The sequence below is a fragment of the Tachypleus tridentatus genome, chromosome 2 (genome assembly GCF_004210375.1).
Source record: "Tachypleus tridentatus isolate NWPU-2018 chromosome 2, ASM421037v1, whole genome shotgun sequence".
NCBI lineage: Eukaryota > Metazoa > Arthropoda > Merostomata > Xiphosura > Limulidae > Tachypleus > Tachypleus tridentatus.
In genome coordinates this window covers 36,228,636-36,250,886 of record NC_134826.1, presented here as the reverse complement: position 1 = coordinate 36,250,886, position 22,251 = coordinate 36,228,636, and the positions used below count along the sequence as shown (strand labels likewise).

The following is a 22,251-nucleotide window of genomic DNA, read 5'->3' as shown; positions in this document are numbered from 1 at the left end:
TTTCCTAACTATTATCAATATGGCAATGTATAAGGAATACTGTAGTAAAGTTGTTTTTTTAAAACTCAAATCATGACTGAAAAGAGAACAAAACTGCTTAAAAAATTAAAGTTTAGATTCACTATTAGGAAGCAAAAAGTTTATATGAATGCAAGAATATATACTTTCATGTGTATAAACAATACAGCAGATCACCTTCTGTACAGTAGTTGAACTAAGAAGGACACCAAGTGTCAAAACTTTAATCCATACAAATTTGATGTTTCCTAATAGTGGCCTGGTTACCTTAATCCTCTTGCAACAGGCTCAGTATGATACACAAGAGTTCAATTACACATCTGACATTAGGATATTACTCCATAAATTTTCATAGAGTATACATACCTTCATAAAATTTGGCATAGTTTTAATAAAGATTAAGTTTTTTTTTGTGCACAAAAAAAATCAGATTTTTTAATGATATATTTTTACTGAAATTTGGTTGTGAAAAATAAAGTGTTTGGTTACTGGTCCAAGTGCAAACTGATTTCATGTTATGATTGTAAAACTTTCTCATCTCCAAAATATCAAATATTAACTGTGTAATCTCTAAAATGTCCTAACTACATTTCAAATGTTTGTTTTCAGTAAGACTTTATATTTTATGTAATCTTCTCTATCCTATGTTGGGTCCATCAACTGACTGACCTCATAACCATCATAAAAAAATTAGGAAGTAAACTGATTTTTTGTTTTTGTACTCGGATGACTAAATATTCTAACACAAAAATATAAATGTTTAGTCTAAGTATCTAAAGTCTCCTAACATTGTGTATTATCTTTTATTATATTGATCTTCTAGTCATGCCTAGCTAAAATTACATAAGTTGCACTGAAGTGGTTCACTCATTTTCATGCTACAATATCCAATAATATAAAAACTGCCCAATCTTTGTTGTACTTTAGTGAACTAGTATTTTGTATTATACAGTAACATTTTAATTATTACAATATATATGTATACAGAATATTCCAATTTAGAAATAATTTATGAAACTTTTTCTTAAAATAAAGAAGTAAAGCAAACAATTATCTGTTCTAGCTATGACCTCTGAACTCTGTTGTTGCTGGACATAGGTTGATAAGCCTTTTAAAATTTTACATGTCAAGGATATCACACAAAATGTTTTATATACACAGGTGAATAACAAAAAAAATCAAATAATTATACTGATATCATAGAATTGTTACCAATTAAATGATACAATTATATCTTAAAGCAAATTAAAATATGGATATATAAAATACTCATATTAATAATCAAGAGTCTAACGAATACAGATACTTATAAATCAAATGTGCCATAAATTGACATGTTAAGTATTTTAAGAGACAGCCATTTTCTTCCACTTTGTAAAAGGCTTACATTATGATTCTTAAAAGATTGTAAAACTGTTTAATAGTGAAACAGTACACTTATCCCCTGAACCACACAAAAATACAATATTGTACTTACCATAAATAAGTGTACTAATACCATACAATTCACTATAATTTATTAAGCTTAATAACTAAGCTGTATTTAGGTTTAACAAAAAAAAACTTCAAATAGACTAAAGACAGTACCTACCTCATTTAAATCTTGGAACAAAAGAATGGGGTAGTTTTTCACAGATTACAATGACTGACAAAACTACTAGTGTAACTTTCTGAGCTGGCGATTGGTTATTCACATGTCATATATTGTAGAGTATATAAGGGACTATTTCTACAAATGTGAAGAGATGAACAGTGCCACTGTGTTTGATTCAGTACATAAGCCATATCTCAGCAAAATAAATAGACATGAGGTTATGTTATATTCTAGTTTTTAATATTGGCAATTTGAGTTCCTAATCTGTACAAAACCACTTACTTTGTACTTTGACATTACAAACATCTAATTTGTAATTAGTGTTGCATTCATCATATCACATGACTCACGAAAATCTATATTTAGGTAGATTCTTTAAATATTTACATTTAAGAAATTAACTCATACATAATATAAAAATTTGAGCTATAATCCACAGTTTGATTTCAGACTTCTTTACATAAATTTATAAAATAGTAGTTCAATAAAATTTTAGATGTAAGTCAACAAATGCAGTGACCTGTGACCTATTATGAAAGGGTTAAATGGTGTTGTGCATTTTCCATTAGAACTTAACCATCCTTCACAGCAATGTTGTTATATGTAATAAATTACACATCAAGAGTAAGGTTACCAAAACAACACAAAATTCAAGTTGTCTAAGTACAACTGACAAGACAAAAATTAAATAATCTATTATAAACAACATAATTCTAACAGACCAAGAACCTTACAATAAGAGCTCAGCATATTTACATTCCTCAAACAACTGAAATCCACATTTTTTGTACAATTGTATTTCTCAAAATAACAATTCATAATTCTGAACTACTAAGCAGAAGGAAGGCACCTAACTAGCAGTACCTGCCACTAAAAGTTTTGACACATTTCTTGAACCACAGAATAAAATTGACTGAATTGACTGTCACTTTTATGAAACACAATTTTAGTCTTGAAATGTGTTCACTGGTATGACACCTATTATCCTAAGCTCTTCAACCCAAGTAATATAGTAAAATAAAAAGTAAAAAGTTAGATAAGTGTAGGCTAAATATGAATTACAAAAATTTGTAATATTTACCACAAAAAGCTAACCACTAATCTCATGCACAAAATAATAAATTAAAAATAAAAGAATACATTTACTAGGAAAAAAATTTGTCTAAAATAAAATCTTCAGAAATAAACTAAAATGACTTGTAAAAAATAATTTTCTGATCTTAAAACACAAGCTAAGTATTACAATGAAATCCACAGCATTCTCCAGTAACATTGCCAACATATAATGTATAAAGCATTATAAAAACAACCCAATCAAAATAAAAAACATGGCACCATAACTTTATGAATGTGAAATTTATCACAAAATACTTATTGCAATAGAAAACCTTTTTTAGTAGTAATATAAAGCCCAGCTTAACTTTACAAACAGTATGAAAGAAAAACAAAAACATTAGCCAATTATTAATAAAGCTTATATTGGAGATGTATATTTGTTTTACTCTACAACTTTTAAATATAATATTATAAAAGTTCTGTTTATTATCACACAGGTTTGACAAAAAACTAGCAAACAATTTCTTATATGGGAGAGATACCCTTGTTTTATTTTATACTTTCTGAACAGAACAAATGAAACTTAACTTTTCCATGTTTTATACCATACCACACACATACCAAACATAAATCACTTAATGCATATATCTTTAGAAAGTCAAGTCATTAAAAATAAGCTTACCGTTGAACCATCTGTGGCAAAACCATATATGTCATCATAGTAACAGAAGTCATATTGACATTGATACACTGCCACAGTTTCTAAAAATAAAAATTATTAATTTAAACCAGCCTCTGTTTCCAAATTCAGTTACTGGCACAAGAAAATAAAAACAATAACACCCATTTGTACTAATTATTTATTTCCAGATTACTGTAAATGCTGTATTCATGTCTTAAGAGCATAAAATTCAAATGCACTACTGATCAATATACATGTACACAATTGTAAAATAGGATGCAATTCAGAAAATACACAGTTCAACACGGAAATACACTACAAAAAACAAAATAAACTAAGTTTGTAATTAGGAGCAAAAGGTTTTACAATAACGATTCAGACACATGAAAAGCACATAAGCTGCCAGTGGCAAGTTTTTATACAGAATGCATGACATAACAGGTGATAAATATATAATGCTGAAATACTTTCAAAATTTTTTCACAAGTACAGAAACAACAAGTTTAAAAGATAATCTACCTCTTTCCTTTTCTACAAAATTTAAAGAGCTACCTTTTTCTCCTTTGGAATATATTATATAAATTCAAACTTTATCTAAACTGACTGCTTTGTAAACTTGTCCAATTACATCTAGTATTTTTATATTTGAGTGAAAAACAAGGATGGTGTAAAAATATTCAAATTACCAATGTGATATTTACAAAATAAACAAAAATAACATTCCATCTTGATATTTAGATTGAAAAACTAATATTACTTTAAGTACATTTAACTCATACCAACAGACAAAAAAAAATACTTGTAACAATAAGTCATTGAACTTGTTATTGTCCAGGTAATGGATGAACTAGTTAAATTGATCCATAGTATTAACTTGTGACTTGTTTTTACATTTTTTAATACAAAATGTATATCAACATCCCCATAGAAGAAATTTATATGAAGATGTTATTTGGGGTCATAATTATAAAATTTACTACCTTTATTACCCTTTAGTTCTAAAGCTGTAAAATTTTTGAATGTGTTATAATGTGATTTTAAATTTACTTCAGTTTAAACAATTAGAATAACACAAGTGCAGTAGGTAAAACTAAGTATGGCCTACAAAACACAAATGTAACTATAATAAGTATATTAAAAATTCCAGTGATATTTCAACTACTGGACTTTACATATACATATTACTATTGAGTCATAAATGTTTAAATTTCAGTTATATTTCTTAAAACAGAAATAGTAAATGAGAAACACAATTAAAAACATTGATTTTGAGTAAATACCCATGTTACGAGATATTGTGCTTGTGCATTGTAAAATGCTAAGCCTCATTTAGTCTTGCCAGTGGGATGTGCAATTTTTGTAGGCTTCAAAAATTATCAAAGTACTGTACTAGTATACTCAAAATCCCTGTAATTTAGAAGAATCTCTAAATAAGATAAATGTGTAGTGAAAAAAATCTCATTCCTATTCAGAGCAACAACTTACCAATAACACATTTACAGTTTCAGCAAATTACATAGAGAGAAAAATCCTATTTCAGTTGGTTATAAACTTGAGCTACTTAGTAGTAGATGGTACTAATTAAGAACTTTGAAATGACTGATTTGAAGGGCAAAGACATTCTAGTAGATTTGCTAAATATATTGATATCTCAGCATATCATAGAGTTAGGAGGTTCTTATTTTATATTTAGCTCGTTTTTACTTCAAATTAGAGTTTATAATTTTTTATATACTTGTACATGTATGATTGGCATAATAAAATAAAAAATGAGCAATAAAACAACTGTATGTGTTATGTAACAAAAAACTAATGTTTCACATTTTCTTTACATTTCCTTTTAAATTACAAAATTAAAACATATATACTTTTGAAATTTAGCTTATATGCTATGTTTTGATGTTGGTCTCATTGACGTAAGTAGTAAGAATGTTATTTTATAAAATGTTTTGAAAATAATGCTCCAAAACATTGTGACACATTCACTTTAATCTACAGGGGAGAAATGTCTGAAACAATAATTGTCATAATAGTATTAATTTTACTGTCAAATAAAACAATTTTAATAACCAGCTTACATATATAACATATTTTGAAAAAACATGGGACCTAATGGTCCATCCAAGCTGTTCCATTCTCTAAACTAAGTTAAAATAATTAGGAAAATAAATAAAAAAATCTTAAATCTAGCCCTTACCATTCATATACTTAAAGAACCTTCTTAAACTCCCTTAAACTTACTGCCTCTACAACATCTGAAGGCAAACCATTCCAAAGGCCAAATACTCTGTCAGAAATTAGAAATTTTCTTAGCCAATGATGACTATTATGCTGCCACTATTTATATTTGTGTTCCTAGCCCTACTGTTCTCACTGTCAAACACAAAAAAAGATGATGCATCAACACTATCATTTTCCTTTACAATCTTAAAAACCTCAATCAGATTCCATCCTCAAACTTTTTTCAAAAGAAAACCATTTGAGAGATTTCAGCCACTCCTCGTATGATGATCCCTCCATCCTAGGAACCATTCTTTTAAACCTTCTAAGAACCTTTTCAAAACTATTTAATGTCTTTCCTAAGTTAAGAAGCCAGGAACTGAACAAAATACTCTGAATCTGAACATTATCAGTGACTATTCAATTCTTTTCTAAGGCATTTATTGGTCCAAAACAACTAAGCTATCTGTGCCAAACAAATAGTAAAAAATAAAGAGTAAAATTATTAAAACATGTAAAAGAAAATCAGGTTAAAGTAAAACAATGGCTAATTCTGACAAAAAAGTTGAACAAAATTAAAAATGCTAATGTCCTTTACAAATTTAAAAAAGAACTAAGGTGGACAGTGTCACTCTCACCAATGACACTGTCCAGTATTAGGGGTAAGCCCTTGGCAAAATCATGTCTAAATTGGTGCCATTGCTCACAGTTGTAACGAGAGACAATGCAGCATCTCATAGTGAATATTATGAAGTCTAACCATATATATTGCTCTACTCTACACAAGGAAATCTGAGATGTTAGTAATGAATCAATTACACAAACTTTCTTGTAGAGCTTACACCCAAACAGATTTGCATGCAATGTTTAGACCAAAACACAGTCTACAAAATTGTTTTCAAATCTAAGGGAAGAATATCACCTTTAATAGCATCAAATACTATTATAGATTTAATTGTCCTAGAAACAGTTTTAGGTATATCTGATTTACCACCAAGAAAAGCATGTGAAGTGACAATAAATTTAGTATAAGATAACACTGACCAATATTTATGATCCTGTCCAAGTACAACAATGACAAATCTACATATGAAAGAAGCACTGTTGATTCATACATTAAAATCAGAATTACATGTAACTAGTAATGACAAATCTACATATGAAAGAAGCACTGTTGATTCATACATTAAAATCAGAATTACATGTAACTAGTAATGACAAATCTACATATGAAAGAAGCACTGTTGATTCATACATTAAAATCAGAATTACATGTAACTAGTAATGACAAATCTACATATGAAAGAAGCACTGTTGATTCATACATTAAAATCAGAATTACATGTAACTAGTAATGACAAATCTACATATGAAAGAAGCACTGTTGATTCATACATTAAAATCAGAATTACATGCAACTAGTAATGACAAATCTACATATGAAAGAAGCACTGTTGATTCATACATTAAAATCAGAATTACATGTAACTAGTCCATCCATTGATTGGTAGTTGAAGATTTATTCAGTCTAATATAAAATTTCTAGAATAAAATAAATCACTACCATCATGAATATTTTAAATTCAAATAAACTTGTCCTGTTTGTTGTCTTATGCTACTGTCATTAAATTAAAGTACCATGAATTAGTTATAGATGTCATATGTTCTAAGTTAGTTTTGTAAAACCCAGTCCTGGTTGATTTACACAGTGAAATGCAAGAACCCCACAAAATGACATCACAAACACAGTAATGTACAATGTGGATGGTTCACTAACACATGCTGGTATAAGGTGTATTGTATTCTTCTTTTCCAGAATAGATTATGTAACATCAATCAAAGGCAAGCTTTTCATTGACATATTCCATGCCTCCTTTATTTAAATGCCATTCTCTGTGTATTAGGTATGCCTCCTCATTATTTTTTCCCTGCAAGTCTCCAGCTAGGTTCGTAATGTAGGTCTTAAACAAGTAATATAATTTAGTACTGAGCCTAATTACTTGTACAAATTACCAAATAATATTTAGTATTATTAAATTCTTACAAATAGTACTTTGAGACAAAGATCTTATAAACACAGGTGACTGAATTCATAACTTCTAATATTTCCTATCCATAACTGCACACAAAAACAAATCTGTTCATATAATTGAGGATTCATCTTTTAAATCAAAATAACTAGCAAACCTTATGAAGTTAAATAAATGACACATTCACTTACTGTCTCAGGAACTTCCAGAAAATAGCTTGGATAATCATACATTACACCAACATTGTTAACTATTTAAGAAAAAATATATAAATTTTATTTTAGTGACAAAATAAAATAAACTAACTAAAATTACAATAATTAAAAGCTATATTTATTGTTTTACTCAGTATTTCATGCATTAGGATTTTAATTCAAATCTTTATTGTTTCACTCAGTAGTTAATGTATTACGGTTCTCAACTGTTGTGTATGTAAATCCATATTCATTCAAATAATTTTTGTTCACAAGAAATAACAAAAAAACTACTATGTTTGTAAATTCAACTATATTTTAGATTTAAAAAAAATGCATTACTGTTCATAATTTGACTTTATCAGTTAACCTAATGAGGTTGAAACATTGTCCTGTACTTTGTTTTAATACCAATATCAGCCATCTTGAGAACACAAAAAGAGAGATTATTTTGCATCTCAATTTTTATTGCCAAATTATTTCACAGTAAAAATCAGTTTTTGATCCTTATTTAAATTTAATTTTCATTATTAAGTAAATACTTTCACTTTCAGCGTGGAATTAATACTAATTAGTAATCTCTGTTTAGAAACAATGCAGTTTGTTTGGAATAACATTTTAAATTTTTAGAATTAAAATGAACTTCAAATATGCACTTTCTTCTTGAGTTTGTACTCATGATGTCAACAAAGTATGACTTCAAAACCTTGAATGTCTAGATTATGCATTGCAGAGTTTGCATCATTTATGTTTAATTCCCACTCTACCTTGTATGTGACTTATTATGTCAGAGGGTTTTATAACATCTAGACTTCCTCACCACATTTCAGATTTTATTGAAAGTTGCAGTAGGTATGAAAACCTGGAAGTTGGGTGGAATATAACATTCATATAAGGTAGCCAATCCTACTCCAAAAACATTGTAATCCAGAATGTCCAGAATTGAAAAGGAGGTAAGAATTAGCAAGACTAAAAATGATATTAAAAAATAAATTATGCATTATAGTGCAGGAAACAATAGTGTAGACAACCACCACTTAAAGATGTAGCCAAACAGTCAGAGTAGGGCCTTCAGCTTGCAAAAACAAAAAAAAGAGAGAGAGAGAGAAAGAAAGTAGTAACACTACTAGTTTATTGTATCTATTATACCCACCATTGGGTTTGTTTGTTTCTTGTTAAACATGATGCCATGTATCAGGCTATTTTTCATGTCACAAGTCCAAATACTTACTAAACATTGAAAGGATACCAATATTGTGAAGTTAGATGGTAGTTTAAAAATTATAGAAAGAATACTATATTTTGCTCCTATAGTGAAAGGTTCTTAAGGAAACAGCCCAGTCAAATATTATTGGAAGACATATTCCAGGGGTTCCAGTCATTCTTATCTTTACCTAAAAATACAGGGTATATTAAACCATCCTAATTGGTGGGTATCTTAGAGAGAAACTAAATAAAAAACACACTGTACCAAAGACAGGACTGAACAGCTTGAGGGCAGTCCAATGGATGTATTATTGACAAAGTAATGAAACATAACTGATCCCAATTCTGGTTATAGCTAAGACATCTAGTGAGAACTAGTATCTAACTTCACATAGAGATGGCAAAGGTATCTATCAAGATATCTGCAACCATATGGCATACATTGTCCACTTCCAGAGGGAAATTTCTTTCATGGATCTCCATTGTAAAGAGTTGATATGTGTCTAAGGCAAACACAAAGTTCTTGAACAAGCAACAATCCCATTTGGACAAATACACATAAAAATGGAATCACCTAGAAAAAAATATGTATTTTCTAAAACACAAACAATAAGTTATGTGGAAAAAAGGAAAGTAGTAAATTGGAGGTAAGTGATGCAAGGATCTGCAACATGTGAAGAATATTCAAAATGTTATGAATCATGTTTTATTGACAGCATGAATGCAGACATCAACACAGAATGGTTTACAGTAACTTAGATGCAAAAACTACTTGTTTTAAAAAAATTACAATTTACAACTTCTGCTGAAACTTTAATATGACTACAAACAATAGACAATCTTGAATCAAGATTTTTTCACACAAAAAAACATCTATAAAAAATAATTTATACACAAGCTTTCACATAAGAACACTAGGTAGGAAAACCAAAGTGCAAAATCCAAATACACATGTACAATGCTGCCAAAGAGGATGGAAATTAAAAGTAATAAACTCACCCAAAATTCCAATTTCTTTATCTGCTAACTGTTCCTTTATGTTAGTATACAGGCTTCTAGTACCTTCAGTGAAGTCAGCTTGGATGATGCTGGTAGAAATATGAAAATCTCTCTCTATGTGAAAATAATTTCAGTTTAAGTGATTATAATATACCAAATAAAATGTTTTTCCTGTATATGTAGCTATACTAAATATATTTTTTAAAAAATGTAACATGACTGAAGACACTTTGAATCCATTATTTTTCATAAAAACTAAAATGTTGTATAATTTATCTAATAACTAAAATTTCTTTTAAAGAGCTATACAAAATTAAAACATTTTTTGTTCAGTATGTAAATTACATATGTTTATATTACACACACACACACACACATGTACAAAGTTGAACCTAGGTTCTAAATTGAAATAGCAGTACTTGTTAAAAACTTTGATTAAAGTAGAAAAATATTTGCCTTGTACTTGTAATATTACTTTTAATAATACATATTTATTGTAATATTACTACTAATAATACATATTTTAGGTATTCACTTACATACACATATTGCACATGAAATTTAAGTCTAAACATTGCATCAATTTATCCAGTTTCTTCAACTTCACTTACAAATGTTATTCTATAAAGAAGGCTATGTGATATAATTAGAGCAGGATTCAATAAATATTCTCAGATCTAGGAACCAGGTTTGATACAGAAGTTACAGATGGTTTTGAGTTGGTTATACACTGATGTTAAGCAACATGCAGTTTTACTCTAAAAAACAAAGGATTCATTACTAAACTTTATAATATAACATAAAGTTACACATCAATATATGTAATTATTAAAATAGTAGACTAAATACCTTATCTTAATTGGATTATTGCAATGAATGAAAGTAAAATAAAAATAATCACTGATACTGACAGGTGAAGCAGGTTGTTTTAAGATAAGTCTAACCTACTTACCATTATAACATTGTACAATTATAACCAAAGGCCTTTTAGTGTGCTTAACCTAACTACACCACTGTCTGTAGCAGGTAATAGGGGCTATATTTGCTTTCACAGCAACAAATACATACTAACTATCACATTACATCCACAACCAATTGGTAGTATTGCCTGAAATAACTGTCTTTGGCCCAGTCCAAGTCTAAACACACTCACCAATTGGTTGAACTGATAGCATAAAAAAAAATAGTACAAAATTAGTAACATTATGCAATAACAGCACTTGATTCTTGAAAGCACATGAAGTAGTGAATTTGCCATTAAAACCCTATAAATAAAGTTTGATTTTGGTAACAAAGAATGCAAAAATAGTTATGGACTTCCTAGAATCCATAACTGTTCTACATTAGAGTTATATTTAGTGCATCCACATGCATAAATAAATTGGGTGAAAATACAAGGCTCCACAAAATATTTTTATGCACTGATGGGATTTGTTGAAGGTAGGTAGGTAGGTATTTCATGTTTATTGGCACAAAGCTACTCAGCTATCTGTGCCAAACAAGATGTAGTACACTATAATGATATATGGAAATGAAGGTAAAAAATAAGTAAAATCTGTAAAATTAAGACTTGCCAGGAAGACTGAAGCATTAAGCTCAAACTTGCTGTCAGTCACCTGAAGTTGGCCTTTCCAGTCCTGGGTTTTCAGGTCAAAATAAAATTAAAATGTGTAAAAGAAATTCTAAAACAATGTATAGTCCAAAAAAACCTTAAATTAACTTAAAAAGACCAATGGCTCTCAAAAATATAAAAACACGAGTGAGGCAGCCAGTATCACCTATGCAATTAGCTAATGTCAAGGGCAAATCTACCTTAAAAATATGTTTAAAATGACATCGTTGTTCTTGGTTTTAATGATGGCATGATAATAAAATATGTACAATTGTGACCTGAGTGACACACAGACCACACATTGGTGCATCAGTACCAGATAAAAGGAAGTGGTGAGTTAAAAAACTGTGACCAATGCATAGCCTAACCAAAACAACCTTTTCCCTTCCATCTTTACAGAAACAAGATGGCCAAAGAGCTAAAGAAAGCTTGATTTGAAAGTCAACTGATAACTGGTGTATAGTCGGGTTTTAATAACTGGACCATAGTCCATGTATGGAACAGGTATGGTGGTGATAGAGCCAGAGCAGATGAACTTTGCTTCTCTGTCAGCTAGCTCATTCCCACAAATAACAACATGACCTGGTATCCAAAAAAAACTGGACAGAGACAGATGATAGAGAGAGATGGGCCAGTTTGTTTTGGATATTGAAAAGAATAGGATGGTAACTAACAAGAAATGATGTCAGGGCCAATAGACAGCTGAGTGAATTAGTATAGATCATACAATTCATATATTGCATAGTTTCAATATGATTAAAGGCAAGAGAAATGGTATACAATTCGGCAGTGAACACAGAAACTGTAGAGGGGATTCTGTGTGCTACAATTGAACTGTAAAAAACCATGGCAGAACCTACAGAGCCACTTGATTTTGAACCGTCCATAAATATGGGAGTGGATGGATTGTTTGAAAGATGTTCAGCAAATAAAGAGCAATATTTCCAATCAGGAGTACCGGCCTTCCTCAGATGACTCAAAGATAGGTCACAGTTGGTGATAGTAATTAGCCATGTTGGAAGAGACCGAACTGTTGATACTGTTATGCTATTCAAAGATATATCTACATTTTCTGATTATGTCTGAATATAAAGGCTAAAAGGAACAATGGCAGATTTTCTAATATAGAAAAGTGTGGCCCACTGAGGATGGAAAACACAACCCCAAGTAGGATGCTGTGGTAAAGAGTGAAGTTTGGAAACATACATAAGATACAGAGGGGGTTCATGAGACTCCACAAACTTTGGACTGGAGAAGTACAAAAGGTCCCAGTGCAAAGCCAAAGCCCCTGATGGTGGATAGAATCCAACATTTTCATTGCTGAGGTTCTGACAGAACCATAAACCATAGACACATAGTCAAGTTTGGATTGGATAAGGGCATGATAAATTTTAAGCATGGAGTATCGATCCTCTCCCCAAGAGGTGGAAGAGAGGACATGGAGGATGTTCAGTACTCTTATACAATTGACACAATGTTGCTTGATATGGGAAATAAAGTTTAATTTACAGTCAAATATAAGACCTAAGAACTTTGCCTCAGGGATCACAGGAAATACAGCATTATCAATACAAAGTTCTGGATCTGGATGAATACCCCGTTGGCAGCAAACAGTTTTAGAGAGAGTAAGTTGAAAACCATTTGCTGTGGTCCACTTGAGTATATGACTGATTGCAGTTTGTAGCTGCTGCTCAATAAACCTCATGTTTGATGACTGACATGAGAAGTGAGAGTCATCAACAAAAAGACCATTTGCAAATGTAGGGGGTAGCTGTACACTGATGGCATTAATCTTTATAATGAAAAGTGTGACACTCAGAACACAGCCCTGAAGGACTCCAAATTCTTGTGGGAAAAACAGGAAAGTGCTGAGCCCAGATGAACCTGGAATCAGCAGTTCATTAAAAAATACTTAATAAAAAGTGGCAAATTGCCACGCAATATGTATGAGTGAAGGTCTCGCTATGCCATATCTCCATGTTACATCATAAGCTTTCACAGAATAAAAATATATAAATGAGATGTTGTTGCTTCAAAAAGGCTTCTCTAACTGATTTTTCAAGGCAAATTAAGTGGTCTATCATGGAGCATTGTCTTTGGAACCCACAATGAGTGGGTGATAGAAGGTTGTTTGATTTGAGAAACCAAACAAGACGAGCACTAATCATCCTCTCTAAGGTCTTACTAAGACAACTCGTCAAAGTAATGGGATGGTAACTCAAAGGAAACTTTGGATCCTTCCCAGGTTTAAGAATATGGAGTACAGTAGCTTGGTGCCAAGCATCAGGAAAGACATTCTCCTGCCATATCTGGTTAAAGACAGCCAGGAGAATAGTAAGAGAGGCAGGAGAAAGGTGACATAGCATCTCATAATGTATATCATCAGGTCCCACTGATGTATTGCCAGACAAATGAAGCACAAGTTTGAGTTACACCAGTGTAAGAGAGTAATTGTAGTCATAGGGATGATCAGTCGAAGAGGAAAGAGGCAAATGTTCAACTCATGTTTTAATACCTAAGAAGGAAGGGGATGCGTTTGAAGAGTTAGATACATAAGAGAAACATTCACCAAAAATTCTGGCAATGCTCTGAGCATCAGCAACTTCATGGCCATTGAATAATAAGATAGAGAGGGGGCAGAAGTATACCGTCCACTCACCTTCAGGATCTTGTCCCACATGACTTTTGAACTGGTAGTTGAAGAAATGTTGGAGGTGTATTTAATCCAAGATTCCTTCTGGCTTTGACATCTAACTCGCCAAGCCTGTGCAAGGGCTTCCTGAAATGCAATGCGGTTTGTAAGCATGAGATATCTATGAAATGTATCCCAAGCATGTGTCTGAGCTTTTCATGTCATAGAACAAGCAGAATTCCACCAGGGGCAGGGATGTCGTGGGAAAGATGTCAAAGTTATGGGGACGCAATGAGCAACTGCTTGGACAATACAGTTAGTTATTGCTGCCACACAATCATCTATCGATGATTTACATAAGATGGTAGGAGGCCCACTTGGCCTGGTGCAACTTCCACTGAGGCACACAGGTCAGGTGACACTGACCATGACCAATCTCTCTTGATATGATAGGAAAATGATCACTACCCCATGGATTGATGTCAACCTCCCAAGAAAAGCAAGTGAAAAGCAAAGGGGAGCAGATAGAAAGATCTATAGCAGTAAACATCTGACTAAGTGCATGAAAATAAGTGTAAGAGCCAGTATTAAAAAGAGACAGGTTGTGATTCAGAAGCATATGCTCTACAGCACAACCCCTCACATCAATACTAGAACTACCCCAGAGGGGGTTATGCCCACAAAGATCCCTCAAAGTTAAAAAGGTGGTTGGCAGTTGCTCAATGATGGCATCAAGGTCTGAGGGATAATGTTTTTCCAGGCGTAAGGAACGGAGAGCAAACAGTGATGGTATGAGCCATGGAAATATGAATGGCTATAGCCTCTGTGAGCGTATTCAATGACAAGGACCAGGTGGGCACATGTTGATCAATCAGCAGTGCTACACCCCATGTCCTTGTCCTAAACATGACCTGTCATTTCGGTATAAAGCATATTGTCAAATTGTGACTGTATTAGTAGGTTTTAAATATGTTTTCTGTAAAGAAAGACACTGTGGAAAAGTCAATCAAACCCTTAATATAATCCACACTTGATTGAAAACCTCGACAGTTCCATTGGATTAGCATGGCCATTTTTCTTTATTCTGGAGGAGAATATGGCACAGAGATCTTCTGCTTGTGACTGCGCTTTTTTTCTTTACAGGATGTGGGTCGGTCACTCTATAGTGATCCTACTCCAGATCGAGTAGGCAGGTCAGAGTTTGTAGATATATGTTTCAGTGACTGAGGACATAAATGAATGGGTTGTTTAATTTTTGGGGTGTCAAGAGAGGAAGACCCCATGGAAACACCCAGGCTTGAACAAGGTGAAGTTGGGCAATGACTGGAAGATGTGGTTGGGACAGAGATAGAAGAAGATACTGATTAATTAACTTTGTTGATTTTAAAAGGTACTAGATTATGATGTGCAGTAGTGAAACAGATTACAGCAGCATAAGTCTGAGATGTAACTGGGAATAGTAATATCTGAGCCTCTGGATAAGTAATATTATGAACTGTCGTGAGACATTGTACTTCTTTCTCTTCCACCCATTGAGGGCAAGAAGTAAAATAGGAAGGATGTGGACCATTACAATTAATCCAATGAGGTTGTAGTTGGCATTCAAAAGCATCATGGTCTTTACCAGCATAACGGGCATATGTTAAAAAACCATGGCAAGATGTTTGAGTGACCAAATCGTTGACAATGAAAACATCTAGCAGGGTTAGAAATATAAGACCATACCTTACAATTCAGATATCCTGCCTTGATTGTGGTGGGAGGACGTGATGCTGTAAATGTTAATATTACAACATTTGTTGACTCCATAATCCCATCGCTATGAGTAAATATTTGCTGCGAGTGTCTCAGACTCAGGAATGGTCTTTAAATCCCTCTCAACTATAACTCCTCTAGAAGAATTCAAAGTATAAAGAAGAGTAACCTCAATGGGTATATCCTCAATGGCCTTTGATTTCAAGAGGAGTTTGAAATTTTATGATGAAGCTGTTTCTACTAAAATATCGTCAGGCTGTAATTATTTTTACCGATTTGGGAGAGCCAGCAAGCCCTTCTAAACCTTCTGAATAGAAAATGGAGACATCTGCCCTAAAGGTTTTCAGTTAAAGAACATATAATTAAAAATCATAGAACAGATTCAAGTTGTGGGTTGGACCATACAGTCACCAATGCACGGTCATTTACCAGTAGTCAGATTTTTCTCTATGGTGTCATGCTTGTTTATTTTTACTTGAGGGGTATCCGTAATAAAAAAAAGAATATTTCGGTACCCACTGATCCCACCCACCATGAAGCCCTACAAGGGGATGTACTTCAGTCCCATATATGGTCACTGCAGCAATGCCAAGGTTTCGTGAGCACTATATCCGAACACCAGTATCAGACAATGTCCACTACACCTGTTGAGGACGTCCTACGCTGGCACTCACTTGACCCTGGCCCAAATGGTGTAGCCGATTGATCTTGGGGGACCACCACAAGACCATTCGTCTACAGGAAGTCAAAGCCAAAATGGTGTGTTGGAGTTGGGTCCCTCAACCACCAGGACCCTCTTCTCCCCTTCATGGGTCACCATGCATGGCAAACATGCAGGTGGATGTTTAGATCCCAGAGGAGGTAAACTGAAAGTACAGAACCATCTCTGGAAGGTGCCCTCACCACATACAGGAATCCACATCAAGGGGGGATTTGTTGAAGCCCAATTTACAAATTGTAAGCCAAATATTATTCCATACAAAAAAAATACTTTAATATATAATATATATGCAAATAAGTTAAAACAATGTGATGTTAAAACTTTAAAATATTATTTCAAAATCAATGCCAAATTTACTGACAGGATATCAATGGAACATTAAAATAAAAAACTGTTCCTTATATGGAAGCTAATAGAAACTAAAACGGGCTTATAACTTGAAGGAATGCAGTGTCACCAGATTTTTATTGTATAACAGTGTGAGTCACAAACATAATTTCTTTAGCAATGAAATACATACAACTGTAATACAAATGTCCATGTATCATTGTGTGATTTTGGCATCAAAATTCATTCCTTAAATATTTTTGAATCAAGTAATACATGTGGCACATGAAACTACCTTGTACAACCCTGAAACTCCATATGATTATTCTTTCACCTTCTCAATCATTCACCAATCTTTCCATCAAAAAGGTGCAAAAGTGCTTATACAAGGAAATAGGTTCCAGTATACAGACTGGATTAAAATCTAAATTGGAATATCCATAAATAATATAATAGAAAACACAAATTAATAACTTATTATTATATATTTAAAAAGCGATGAAGACATGGTTGAAATACACACTTGTCCACCCTAAAGAGAATGAGCAATGACTTGTTTATAAATATTTAAAAAAAAACATCAAATTATAAAAGACTCTTTACAATGCACTATGTGTAACTTTTTAGTTCTATATCAATAGATATAGATAAATTAAAAAGAATTAAGTCCTTTCATTTCATCAACATTTGAAACATTAAATGTAATCAATATAGCTAAATTCACGAGTCATATGTACACTGGAGTTTCATAAGGCAATTAAGAAAAGATAAAGCATCTTAAGAGCTATAACTGAAAAAGCAGTAACTAGATAAAATTAGAAAACTGGTGAATGCATAAAAATATAAAAATACAAAAATTATAAAATGTCATGTTTAAAAAAATGATCAAACATTTTAGTCAATACATATTGCTCTATGTAGCAGTATATTTTCCAAGTGGTAAATAATTTTAAACATCAAAATATAAAAAAGAAAAATGGTATTGGCTCACTAAGAAAAGCCCTCAGATAACTGATACTTTATACTAGCAGGAAAATAAAAATTTGAATGGAAATTTAAAAACATTGCAATATTGTACAAAATATTAAAAACAAACTAACTGCACACACAAAATCATGAGTAGAATCAATCAATTTATAAATATAATTAACAGTATATGAATTACCCAGCTCTTCAGCAGTTGCTTTTAATTTATCCAGGCTACGACTAATGATGACAATGTTTAGTCCACGATTGGCAAATTCTCTGCAATATGCTTTTCCTATTCCATCAGTGCCACCTGTAATAACTACATAAAAAAACATGTTAATGCAAGCAGTCTCAAAACTAAAATATGATACCTTAAGATTACTTAAATACATTAATTAAATATTCATATCTGTACACTAAAGTGGGCATAACTGGTAAATTAAAAATATTTGCTTTAACACTAAAGTATTTCTCACTGAGTTGAGGATGTTGAGATTCTACAAAATAGCAGGTATTGATTACAAAAAAAAGTCATATAATCGGCAAATTACCTTCATTATATTAGGTTTATGGTAATATAACTGTACTCACAATTTGGGTCACATATCTGTTATAGACGAGTGAGTACTCAATGGCATGACAACATAAGTTCAATATAGTGGCAGCTTAGCCACTCAAACCATTATAGTACTCTGTGGCTAGCAGCACAATAACAGGATTTTATAAATTACTCATACACAGCAGCTACAAAAGAAATAATTTTGTTATACAAATAACTTTTGTGAAAGGAGGAATATGAAGTGATCTCATTGAAACCTGAAAGCTTATTCAGGAAATTAGTAGGTAAAAATCTTCAACTCCTATGTCTCATTTTCTGAAGACAAAATAATAAGCTACACATGTAATCAACTGAAAAGACAGCCTAGGCTTCAACTGATAGATGATTTCATCCTTGATCTACTATTAAAGTACCAATTTATTGGACAGTTTTTTCAACTTGTCTTGAAACACTGACCAAATTAAATGAAAAAATTGGTAATGAAAGCTTACAAATCTGACAAGAATTGATCAATGTGTTTCAAATCAAATTTTATACCTTATATGCATATGCATGTTGACAGGATAACTGAAAACATTACTAACTAAAATTCTGTACAATACTGATTATTTTTAAAACCACCATAACATTAAGTCATTGGTCAAGAAAGCATTAAAATATTTAACTTTTATCATTATTATTATTATTATTATAATACTTCATTTCATTTTTTAGACCTCAAAATGCTTAAAACTAAAAATATAACTAACAAAATGTATACATTTAGAAATAGAGATGTGAAATATCACTATAACTGAGTAACTGAATTAGATTCAGGTATGTTGAGTACCTTTAGTTAAAATTGACATTCCTATAACCCTAACCTGCATAAATCTTGAAATAAAATTTGTAATAGTAATTTTTGTTAACAATTTAAATTGCTTGGACAGCTTCTTCATACAATTTTACACAAAACACACAACATTTTAAGATAGAAAAATAAGTCATGGGGTCAAGGTTATGAAATCCAAAACTTAAAAAAAAACCATTAACACGACTTTTACTTCTCATTTTTTTTATCCTCATTCATAAAGGCAACATTTTCCTCATTTCAAATTCACAAACCATAAAAATTCAAGTGTCAAGCTAACAAGGAAAAAACCTTCTAAATATACTATTTGTATAAAGACATTTCTACACACATCTACATGTAGATGATCGGAATAAAACTTCTGCTCACATACAAGGAAATATATTGAAATATTTTCTGCTTATGCACTCTCCAGTTTTGTGATATTTAAAAAACATATCTTTGTTTGCTATCTAATCTTATGTACTTACACATACTTGCAGTGTTTAATTTTGATTCTACAAAGTATAAAAAGTCACAATTTAATAAAAGGCTGAAAACACAAATCTCTGTATGTGTATGTTCTACCATAGTCTTGAAACCCATTCAATTTGTCCATAATAATGTACATTGTATCATGATAAATCTAAGAACTGATAGACATATTAATGACTAAAAAAAGGTCACTATCACAACTGTGTTACTTTCTTCTAGGCTTCATACAGATGATTCACATTCTTTAAATAAGTCAATGATTGAACTAAGTCATTCTTTCACCTATGACAAAATATGAGCTACAAGTACTAATTTGATTGTTGATACATGAAAGAGATTTTAACAAAGAAACATTATAGCACAAGGCAACAAAATAACCTACACCCAAATCAAAGTTTATGACAGTGCTTAATGTCCAAGTAACTATCTAATAATTTTTTTAAAATTTAATTGTCTGACCTGACAAATAAAACAAAAATTCAAGAAGTAAGTTCAAAACATGGCTATTAAAAAATTACAGTAATTTTGAAAGGCCAAAATTAGCATGTAACACAAAATGTTGGTAAAAGAAATCCAAATAATTTTTAATATTTTAATTGTATACATCATCACTAAGTTGGCAGCTTTTGAGAGAGGTACATTATTTTAATACCATGTTGTTTTAGCTCATAACAATACTTAAAATCATTTGGAAAAATGAGCGAGGCTGAATTTAAGGTACTTTTATTTTTCCAATGGGGTAAATGCCTTATGGAAGTATGCTGCAAAATAATTTTATGTTTTGATAAAACAGTTTCTATAGTAATTATACATACTTTAAAAATCTTATCTTCAAATGTGATGTTATTTTATAACAATCTTTAAACAGACTTTAATAAACTTAATTTTAATAGTTTTAAAAAAGATCCCATGACTGATCTTTTTGAACTACTTTACAGGAGATTCAGTTTCCAGTGAATTGTCACAAAATTGCAAAATTTTTATGAACTCTCTTAAAAAATATTTATATTGTCACTTCTACATAGAAAGTAAAGTTTGCACTTAAAATTTACAACAGGATAACTTCAATATGAAAGTATCACATCAACAAAACACCCATTATTTAAATCTAAGCCCATACCAACTTTGAAATTCAAGATATACACAAACTATCTCATTTTAAAGTAGCAAGTCAATGTTGTTTTTCTAACCTACTTCAAGTTAACAAATCTTAATTTATTTTTGATACATAACCAATACATATGTTTATGACCTATACACGTGTATTTTAATTAGATTAAGTAACCAACTTACTTTAACTTGGCTTATGACAATGTTTTCAATTAAATGTTATTAACTTTTAAAACTTTACAATACTAATACTACTATTTTGCACATACACACAAAAATCTGACAACTTGGTTACCATTGTACTCTATTTCCACTATAATTATTTTAATGTAAACTAATAACTATATTGAATTGTTCTGTATAAGTATTAGCTGAAACTAAAAGTTCTGGTAGCAACATTAACATTTTAAATCTGACATCATTACTTAGTTACTGTTAGTATTAGTCCTAAGGTTAGACTTACCTGCCCATTTTCCATATCCCTTGAAATCTTGCTGACGGAGACGAGAAAGAATATATACACGTAAGCCTTGAAGTACTTTCCACGCAACAATAAATGAAATTTTACTAGCATATAGTGCACCGACAACTGCTAAAAGATTTTCGTAACGTTTCAGATAACGACTAATTTGACGTAAAAGATGTACAGCATATTCAATACTAGCCATTTTCAAATTACACGTGTCTCTCTACACAATCTTTCTACTAACTATTGAAGCACTCTCACCCTCACTAAACAGAGTCCTCTACATCGTACGTATTTTCGGAGCGCTCGCCCTTTCAGCCCTGGGGGCGTTATAATATGACGATCAATCCTCTTATTCGTTGGTAAAAGAGTAGCCCAAGAGTTGGCGGTGGATGGTGATGACTAGTTGCCTTCCCTCTAGCCTTACACTGCTAAATTAAAGAAGGCTAGTGCAGATAGCCCTCGAGTAGCTTTACGCGAAATTCAAAACAAACCAATTATTTAAATGATAGATCACGCTTCATATTCAACTTTGGTGCTATACACGTATATACTGCGACATTTCTCCAGAGAACACCCACTTTAAACTATTTCTATATTATTGTATCAGTGTCTGACTAGAAATTACATTCCATGTTTTTAACTCACCCTTACCAGAAAAATACACATTTAATTTTGTGTATGATGACTAAAGTTAGAGATGAGGCATTCCTCTTTATTTCTGACTGGATATGTGTGTTTTATATTTGGTTCACAATTCATGTTCTTGCTGTAAAG

The 22,251-nt window shown here is 31.6% G+C and overlaps 1 protein-coding gene across 1 annotated transcript in view; it reads right to left on the bottom strand.

Moving 5' to 3' along the window:
* Positions 1-21,905, bottom strand: part of LOC143240974 (inactive hydroxysteroid dehydrogenase-like protein 1) — a 32,589-nt gene extending 10,684 nt beyond the window's left edge. The window contains exons 1-5 of the mRNA XM_076484325.1: positions 21,472-21,905; positions 18,212-18,334; positions 10,000-10,113; positions 7,792-7,850; positions 3,351-3,430 (exon numbers count right to left, since the gene is read on the bottom strand). Of these exons, the coding sequence (XP_076340440.1) occupies positions 3,351-3,430; positions 7,792-7,850; positions 10,000-10,113; positions 18,212-18,334; positions 21,472-21,676 (581 nt within the window). The 5' untranslated portion in view covers positions 21,677-21,905. The remainder of the gene's footprint in view (positions 1-3,350; positions 3,431-7,791; positions 7,851-9,999; positions 10,114-18,211; positions 18,335-21,471) is intronic.
* Between the last annotated feature and the right edge of the window lie 346 nt (positions 21,906-22,251).